Here is a 10,532-nt window from a genome sequence, read left to right on the forward strand (position 1 = left end):
ACACGAAATAAAGTGATTGTTGACAAGATGCTTGAAGATATGATGACCGAGATGACCTAGACGTTGATGCCAAATTGAAGGAGTTGCGAATATGAAAGCTTGAGTGGTTGGAGACGTAATAGGATATAGATCACCAGTGCTGTCACATCGAATGAGGATTTTCTTGGTGCGAAAATCCTTCACAGAAAAACCAAATGAGTCAAATTCAATGGTACAATTATTTTCACGAACAAACCGACGAACAGAAATAAGATTTTTGATAATGGAAGGAGTAATTAATACATTGCGAAGGGTCAAAGTACGGTAGGGATTAGGAATGGGAAACGTGGTGTGACCCATGTTAGTGACTAGGATTAAAGATCCATCACCAACTAACACAGATGATGAAAAATTATTGTTCTTATCTGAAGTAGACTTGAGTATACCTGCATTTGAGTGGAGATGGGATGTGGCACCGGTGTCCATGTACCAATCGGCTTGACCCGGTTCGTTTAGAGTAATCGTGTTAAACATTTGTGGAAGAGTCGTGGGCTCCAAACTAGGTTGCTGAACCTGAAAAGCCTGTTGTTCAGTGTTGTTGGGCTGAGGAGAAGAAAAAAATTGTTGTTGTTGGGCCATAGGCTGTTGTTAGGTCGGTTGATTTTTGTGTCTAACGCCAAACAAATTAGACTGGTTTGAGACCCCACTTGGGTTTGGTAACAAGCCCTGATGAATAGATCCAACGTTGGGCTGGTGAACTTGAAACCAGCCATAAGTCCACGCTCTCCCTGTTCCTCGCTGTTGACTGTTGCCATAAAAATAGTTTCCACCGCCATTGTGAAATCGACCGCCATGTCGGCCTCCATCTCTACCGCCCCTGTTATATCGACCACCACGACCACCCCTGTTATAGCCTCCTCTACCACCATTAGTGTGATTATTTTGAGGAGACGATTGAACTGTGAGAGCATTTGGAGAAGAAGAATTGTCTACATGGGTAAGAGTCGCATCTCTTTTTTCATTCAAGAGCATCTGTTGTTCTTCACAAATCAATATAGATCTTGCATCCCAAAAAGATGGGGGCAAGTCACGGTGCCTGATGGTTGTCGCAATATGGCAGTATTTAGGTGACAGCCCATTTATCATATATGTGACAAGATTCGTATCAGAGACTTTGGCGTCCATATGTTCCAGGCGATCGGCTATAGACGTAATCTTATTGTAGTAATCAATGACATAGGAGGTACCTATAGAAATATTTCAAAGTTCTCTGTCTAGTTGGATGACCTTGGAGGCTTTGTTGTCACGGAAAACTTTCTCGAGGCTTTCCCACACTGCAAACGCTGTTGCTTGTCTTTTAAAAATCATGTTGAGAAGAGAAACTGATAGAGTGCCATACAACCATGATTTAACAATCGAGTCCATACAAAGCCATGTATCCATGGCAGTTACTGATTCTTTTTCTTTGTCTTTGTCAGAAGTTTGAGAAGAAGGCTGAGCAGGAGGCTTGAGATGATCGTCAACACCGTATCCAATACAATGGATTTTAAACAGCTCTCTCCATATATCATAGTTCATTTGATCCAAATCCAAGACAAAAGGGACACCATGCTTTATATTGATTGTTGAAGAAGGTTTGTCTGATATGTTGGTGGACATCGTGAGAAGAAGATTGAAGAGAGGCTTCGAAAACAGAGAAAATATAGAATGAAAAAGTATTATCAGAAAGATGAGACGACGGCTAGGGTTATTGAGAATGATCCAAGTTTACAGGAATTGCTCTGATACCATGATATCGTATAAAATTCCCCATGAACCCTTTTCATTAATAACCCACAATATATATAAGTAACATATGAGAAAAGGGCCAAACAATAAAAGGGTCGGACTATACAAAATAATACAAATACATAAATTTATAATAATACACTAACAATGTTAAAATATATTAAAAAGCTCGTAACAGTAAAATTATAGAAGATTGAGTAAATGATATTGTACCATACAATGTTTTACATATTTATTTATTTAGTGTTTTATGTTATTTCCGTATCTTTTAAGGAAACAAAGCCAGTTTTGTCGGGTCAAATAAATTATAAAAACTAAAGGGTCAGTCGATGACTTCCTTGTCTAAAACGCTGACCACCTGACCATTTGACCAGTCCATGCCCTTATTCGTCTATTTAATCGGTTCATATCCTTCCTTCTTTTTCTCTGTTTCTTCATCTTCATTTTCTTCATCTCCTTTTTTATTCTTCTTCTTTTTCTGCACCCAACACAAGAAAATATGGTCACGTGCGATTATGGAAACATGATAATCATAAAGATTTCCACCACTAAGAAGAATCTTGGAAGGAAATATTGTGCTTGCCCGAATATGGTACTCCATTCTCAAGAAATATTTGAGTTTTTTTTCATTCCTAACCTAATTTTGCTAATTGATGATATTGAAATCTACAGAGACCTAGGAGTGGGTTTCTTTGTCGATTGATGAGGTTAAAAATCATGTGCATGCTATTGATGTCCAATATCAAACCTTAGGGGAAGTGGTAATCCAAAATCGATGCTTGCAGATTTGCTAGAAGGAGGTGGTAAGCCAAAATCGGAAGCTGAAGATTTGCTTACTGCTCAATTGGGTTTTGTTTTTTGGCATAATTGTTTACAAGCTGTAATTTGATGTATGTTAGAACTGAATTTGCTATGGACTATTTTGTTTTTGGCAAAATCGAAAGTGATAATCTTATTGTCCTTAAACACCTTTCCTCTCACTACAAGTAATTAAAAGTAAATTGATAACCTCAAAATCAGGACTGATAATCTCAATTGCAAAATTGGAATTCCATGATTTTGACTTTTACATTCTCAATTTGACTTTGAAATGGAAAAATGTTGCGTAACAAGGACTAAAACTGGCTACTAAAGGTAGATGGCCTAAAAAGACAAGTTACTAATAACTTTGTTCCTTTAAAGGCCGTAAATAACATAAGGGTTTGAATGAGTAAATATGCAAAACATCGTAGATCTACAATATCATTTCCCTAGAATGTCTCTATCACAATAAAGATTCCTCAATGGTCTATTTTGACAAATGTATTGTATCGTTATAACTTATAAACTAATACGGATCTAAATAAGGAATCTGAGATTAAAATATGATAAGATAAGTGGTGGATCAGTGGATGTTAAGATGATCAGGTGTTAGTTTTATTTATTTATTTATTTTAAGAACAAATCTTATCTACTTCTTAATTCCACCTATGTTAACTACACGACTCAGGGCCGACGCGGTAAATTTTAGTAGTGTCACAATAATAGAAGAAAAATTTTTTGAAAATTTTTACACTGCGTCCGAAAAAACCAGACATTGTCAGTGCCACTATGAGCACCATATTAGATCCACCCATGACGAGACTTGAACCATCAACCTCAATGGGAGATGACAACACCTGATACCATTGGGCTAAAATCCTTTGGATTGTGACTACAGTTAGTCGTGTCGTTCTACCTTCACAGTCATTTCACTTCATATTTCGCCAACACCATGTGTTTTGCTTCTTTTTCCTTACAATTCATTAGGCGAGAAGGAGTCGTTTGGATGTAGTTTGGTAAGGGTTGATCTAATCCGAGTTCGGTGGGGAAATTCGACAATCCAGTGAAGATAAAAGAGAATGTTTGTTTTGTTTTTTTTACCAATTTCAAAAAAATACCTCATTTTTTAAAAAACTAATCATTTTTTTTCCAAATTTCAAAATTTAAACTTCTCTTCAACTATTATAAATAGTTAAATACCACAATCTTCTTTATTCTCCACCACATCCAAATCCTTTTCATTTATCTCCCCTAAACATTCAACAAATGAAAATGGCTCATCTTTGGACCACGGTTGAAGATATCGTTTTGGCTCCTGCATGGGTTGATGCAACTGATGATCCAAATAGTAAGTACCTTATAATTGTGTCTTCTTTTTGGAACATAATCACCCAACAATACAACAAAATAGATGAAGGTCGCCACCGAACTAAAGATCAACTCTTTTCCAAATGGAGAAAAACAAACGTAGTTATAGTACAGTTTCACACTGTGTTTCTTAGAGTGAGACACGAGTCAACATACAGTAAAAAATGATAGAATATTGTTAACCAAACTCTACAAACCTTTTCGATTTGTAGAGTTTGGGCAACTTGTGAGGGTTACGAAAAATGGTGTCAAATGTCAAATGAAGTTGTGTTATTATCATGTTTTAATGTTTCATATGTTTTAATTTCAAATGTCTTGTGTTTTATTTAATTTCAAGGCTGTTGTCTTTTATTTAACTTCAAATGTACTTCTCCTTTTAAATTTAGTAATAATTTTAATTTTATATAAACTAATTAGTTTTTATATAAATTAATTTTAGTTTTAAATAAAAACAAAAAAAATGTGGCAAAAGTGGAATACCACCCCATCTAAATGACAAATTCTTGAAGATGTGTGTGTGAGTACTTAAAATCTAATAAATGCGCCGCCAAGGTTTGCAAACAAAAACCTTGAATTAACCTTTAATGTCCATGGTTGCTAGTAATTAAAGATCTAGTCAAGTCTGGTCAAACCAATAAAGACTTATAGTAAATAACTCAACAAAGTATTCAAAAATACTAAAGTAAAGCAAATTATGACCAAAATAAAGTAATTAAGAACAAGAAAAATATATGAGAGAAGATTGACATAAAATGAGATAAGTGAAGGATTCTATTTGATGCTTAATAAAGGTGTATTTTGGTACAAGATTGACACTCCTTTTATAGTCAAAAAGATGCACAAGACAAATACATTGAACAAAGAGTAAGACCCTGTTTGATATGCATCTGACCGAGTCAAGTCAGACATTTTTGGCTGACTCGGTCAGACGAAAGGTGTTTGATAGACAAAATCTTGACGTCTGACTCGGAAAGCAAGGCCTGATCGAGAAAGAAGTTGGGAGATGGCTGACTGTAACGTCCCAAAATTCAAGGCCAAAAATTTCATTTTTAATTAGGTTATTACATAAAACCAAAGTGCGAATAAACAAAATATAATATTAATAAACCATATCAGAGTATAATCCCAAGGATCTCGTGTGTGGAAAACTAGTGTAATGCGCTACGACCAAGTCGACTCCTTTCCTTTGAAACAAAGTACCTGAAACCAAAACTGTAAACCGTAAGCACGAAGCTTAGTGAGTTCCCCTCATCATACCACATACCACATAACACCATCGGTATCTCTCAACCGGTAACTATCATCGGTATCTTTCAACCGGTAACAAGGGACTATTTCACCCCTACCACTATCACATAATAATATGTCATAAACATACTGATCACGTACTAACATCATAAACATGCTGATCACATACTAACATATCATAAACAGACAGATAAGCATTACATGGGTTCTGTATACCCCTTCGATATCTTTCAACCGGTAATTGCCATCGGTATCTTTCAACCGGTGTCTGCCATCGGTATCTTTCAACCGGTGTCCGCCATCGGTATCTTACAACCGGTAACAGGGGACTATCTCACCCCTACCACTATCATATATTAACATGATATAATCTTACAGTCAAACATTTTTGGGGTACTGACCTACCCTTCGACCCTAACGACCGAGTCAGGGAAGAACTATTCCCTGCTACTACCACTGACACACATAGCATATCGCATAAGCATATCACATAAGAATATCTCATAAGCATATCACATAAGCATACCAAGATAATTATCACAAGGACAATTATCTACCAGTTACCCCTGTTGGTGGGCCGACATTGTGGCCTTAGACCCACCCCTATTGGAAGGTAACTCACCTTGCACTGTTGAAGTCTAGAAGACTCAATCCCTCATTGCTGAAGTCCCGTAGACTCAACCCCAGCTACTGGATGACAGATTCCCGAACTTTCAATACCAAAATAACACCCAATTAATAATTGGGTTCCACTACATAACCATGAGTACATACTTTGGATAATTACTATATGTGATATCCCCAATTTCTCGGCCAGAAAAGACCGGTTTGTTTATGCTTTATTATAAAATCAGAGTAATCGTTTAAAGAAAACGGTTGCGGAATTTGTTCCCAAAACAAGATATGATAACCATTTATCAAAACATTTCTCAAAGAAAATGTATAATCCAAATATAATAACATGATATAGATTAGACCTTACAAAAGTTATTTATAACTACTGATCTATAATCCAAATTCTCTTGTCAAGTCCACCAACTTATACCCTTGTGCCATTACCTGTAATGCAAATAAAACTGAGTGGGTCAGGCTTGGGAGCCTGGTGAGCATATAGGGTTTTCAACCCACAATAATATAATTATTATATTCAATCATCAAACAATCAACCCAATTACCCATCCCCATTATCTTCGTTTATTCTTAAGTACCTTCCCTAAGGGATTATCGTAAGGGTCATCTCCTACATCGTATTTACCTCTCATCTCCTTACATCACATTTCCTTATATGTTTGTTCCTAAGGACTTTTTCCTAAGGATCATCGCATGAATACGTAGCCACAACATCGCCTGGACTAGTAATTCAAAGTAAGGGTTAGACTATCATTGCATGAATACGCAGCCACAACATCGCCTGGACTGGTAATTCATTATAAGGGTTAGACTATCATCGAATGAATACGCAGCCACAACATCGCCTGGACTGGTAATTCATAATAAGGGTTAGACTATCATCGCATGAATACGCATCCACAACATCGCCTGGACTGGTAATTCATAATAAGGGTTAGTCTATCATCGCATGAATATGTAGCCATAACATCGCCTGGACTCGTAATTCATAACCTATCTATCATCACCTAATTATCCTCACCTTTCTATCATCACCTAATTATCATCACCTATTTCTCATCACCTAATTATCATCACACATCATCTAATTCATCTACCCATGTTCTACCCAACATATTTGTAGATATAAAATACATATACAGATTAACTCATTTAACACCTATAAAACATCCATTCCACGCTCATCTCAAATAAACAACAATATATAAACACATAGCACGTATTTCATAGCAAATACTTAATATATATATATATATATATATATATATATATATATATATATATATATATATATGTTAGAAGAAAGTGATCACATACTCACCCAAAATATATACTTAATACATTCACAAAATACTTGTATTAAAATCGTGTTATGAAAGGGACTATACACTCACACGTATAAACAACAATATATATACACGTAGCACGTATTTTATAAAATACTTCATATCTATGTGTAAGATGAAAGTGACTATACACTCACACGTATAAACAACTTTATATTATACACATAACATGTATTTCATAGCAAATACTTAATATTTATGTGTTAGAAGAAAGTAACTACACACTCACACATATAAACAACAACAATATATATATATATATATATATATATATATACACACACACGCATAGCATGTATTTTATAAAATACTTCATATCTATGTGTAAGATGAAAGTGACCACACACTCACTTGATCAGAAGATGATCAGACAACACTACGGCTTGTAGAAGTATTATTCTTCGGTGAAACCGGGATCACTTCACACACCGGGCTTCTCGCGGGCAGAGCTTCGACTCGGAAACTCTTTTCTTCTCGGGATCTTCGGGCTTCGGGACTCGCTTTGGGTCTCGGGGTTGATACCGAGGCTTCAGGATATTTCTTGCACGTAAATCGAGGGAAAACGGGAGAGAGGAGAGAAAATAGCAACCCTAAACGGTTGGCCCTTCAAATCTATTTATAGGGCCAAGTTGCGTCTGGGGGACTCCTAGAGGTGTCAGGAGACTTGCCACGTCGTGGCACTGCTTGCCACGTCGTGGTCTCTGACACAGCTTTGGGGTTCGCGCCCCGAACTTCAGAAATTCATAACTTTCGCATACGAACTCCGTTTTCAACGTTCATTATATCGACGCGAAGGTGAGATTATGCTCTACAACTCTCGTTTAGACTCCATTGGCTAATTTTGACTTTATTTTTAATATATTATAATTATATTACTTATATATTATTTTTAGTAGGCCGGGACAGGAAAACTCCGTTATAAACTCATAACTCCTTCGTTTGACGTCTGTTTTCGTCCGTCTTTCCTTCGTTGCACTACTATCGATGAGATCTTCAATTCTCATTTAGATTGTTTTGGATAAATATCTCTCTAACGTAAATTCACTATTTACGTCGCGTTGTGTCGTGCCGGTCCTGTCGCGAAACTTCGACAGGTCATAACTTCTTCGTTATAACTCGGATTTCAGCGTTCTTTATATTTTCGGAAACCTTGAGACATATACTACAACTTGGTTAACATTAATCCTTCTAAATAATCTTCCATCAAAAAGTCATTTTTGATGCTTATTGTCTCTAAATTGACTAGCCCTAATCTACGGGCGTTACACTATATTACCCCAAGCTTGGCTTTATACAAGCCCAATGCCCAATCCATAGGCCCAAAGTCAACTATGAGTCAAAGCCCATCATATGGCCTAATTTTCTAAATTGGGCCCACACCCTTACAAGGTCTTACCGTAAGGCCCAACCATTTAGTCCAGTCCAACATTCAACATTCTAATGGCTCAATATCACATACTCATAAAGGCCCAAACTATGGCCCATCTATGGCCTATTTTTCCAAATTGGGCCCAACTCCTCATATGGGCCTTACCACAAAGCCCATTAATTATTCTAGTCGATTTGCCTGATCTTAGATGGCCCATTAATAACCCAATCATCAAGGCCCAACAATAGACCCAAGTGAAATTAGGGTTTCACATAAAATGATGATTAGGGTTAAGTTTTCTACTTAACCCATTATGGACTTAATCCATTAAGTCAAATGTTGACTTAGGTTGATTGCAATGATTATTAATTAATATTACGAGTTCATTAATTAATCCCGATAAACCCCAAATTAGGGTTTCATGGCATTAGGGTTTCCAACCCAACTTAGCCCAATAGGCCCATTAGCTAAGTCCTTAGATCCATTAGGGTCCTTTAAACCCATTAGACACATGTTTAGGCTTCATTGGGCCCATTAGGGTTCATTAAGCCCATTAAGCCTCATTGGGCCCATTAGGGTTTCTTAGTCCCTTGCCTAAACATCCAAGCGAGTCCAAACACCATCAAAGCACACCGCCACCCGACACGGCGGCCGGTGGCGGTAGGAGGCGGCAACCACCACCTCACGGTGGTAGTTTCGAATTTCTTTCCATTATTTAATTTGTAATTTACACATTACAATGCTGAAACTCAAAATAAACACATACACTAAACAACATAAGCACACACTCAGCCACCCTATGGTGGTCGGTGGTGGTAGAAGGTGGCAGCCACCACCTCACGGTGGTGGCAGTGGCGGCTCTTGCGATTTCCGGCCAAATATTATGCAACCAACTTCAAAACACACTGATCCAAGGGTTTACTCACACAGCCACCACCTCACTGTGGCCTGTGGTGGCGGAAAACGGTTCCAGGGCAACAACCACCATGGTCGGCGGCCTTGGTGGGTTTTCTCTTTCGATCTCCGACTAAGCTTTCATGCTCACACTGCAAACATAAACAGTAGCAACAACACACGTTAACTTGGACACGCCTCCACCTGATGGCGTGCAACTGACGAAAGTCGGCAGCGGAAGGGAACAGCCGCTTGGGCGACAGTGATGACACAACAACAGAAGAAGGTGGAGAAGGAGAGTACGCCGGGGAGCAGCTCGTTCACGGTCCATGCGACGACGATGCTCACGGTTCCCTCCTCTATCTTTGGCGGCTCCAATGGCGTACTAACGTCTCCGGCAGCAGCGACGGACTTCGTCATCACAGGCAAAGGGAACGTTGACGGCACAAGATGGTGGTTCGGTAATGCTCGTCGACAAGGCAGCAGGCGGAACCGGGCTGCCGGGCTCAGTGATGTAACCGGTGGTTGATGAGGGTTCCAATGGTGATGGCGGCTACCGGAAGTGAAGATGGAGAGGGTGACGGCTGTTTGCACATTAGGGTTAGGGTTATGAGAACAATAGCACAGTTAAATACCTGGTGTTTGAAACTCACGCCCATATTGACAGGAATGGTCCCTCTGTTTCCCTTTTCTTTTTAAACAAACCCACAAATTACCATTTAGACCCTGCCTCTTAAAACCTTTACAATTTAAGTACACAATTTACCAAACATTCCCCCAATGTTTTAATTATAACATATTCCGCCCCTCCACCTCATTTCTTTTTAAAATAATTCCCGATAATTACCACGGAGCCCATGTCTGTATAAATATTTATAAAATGAGTCCCAAACTCACACTTTTGGCCCCCGACTTCCAAAAATATGTGGAAATTAACTCCTCGAACCCAACACCCTGCATATATAATTATTTATTTTAGGCTACCATTCGTTTATTAATTTATTTATTTAACTAATAAATAAACGGGTGTTATACTGACCTAGAAAGAAAGTGAGGGTTTCCAATAGTACCCTTGGCTTGGATAAATATTCACAGCTAATAAAGATTAC

General features: G+C 38.0%; 1 protein-coding gene across 1 annotated transcript; it reads right to left on the bottom strand.

The window, feature by feature from the left end:
* Positions 1–1,239: 1,239 nt before the first annotated feature.
* On the bottom strand, positions 1,240–1,638 carry LOC145089886 (uncharacterized). Its single transcript, XM_079028273.1, has one exon. The coding sequence runs from the start codon at positions 1,636–1,638 to the stop codon at positions 1,240–1,242; it is 399 nt and encodes a 132-aa protein (XP_078884399.1).
* Between the last annotated feature and the right edge of the window lie 8,894 nt (positions 1,639–10,532).

The sequence above is a fragment of the Lactuca serriola genome, chromosome 2 (assembly GCF_051521515.1).
Source record: "Lactuca serriola cultivar US96UC23 chromosome 2, Lser_US96UC23_V15, whole genome shotgun sequence".
NCBI lineage: Eukaryota > Viridiplantae > Streptophyta > Magnoliopsida > Asterales > Asteraceae > Lactuca > Lactuca serriola.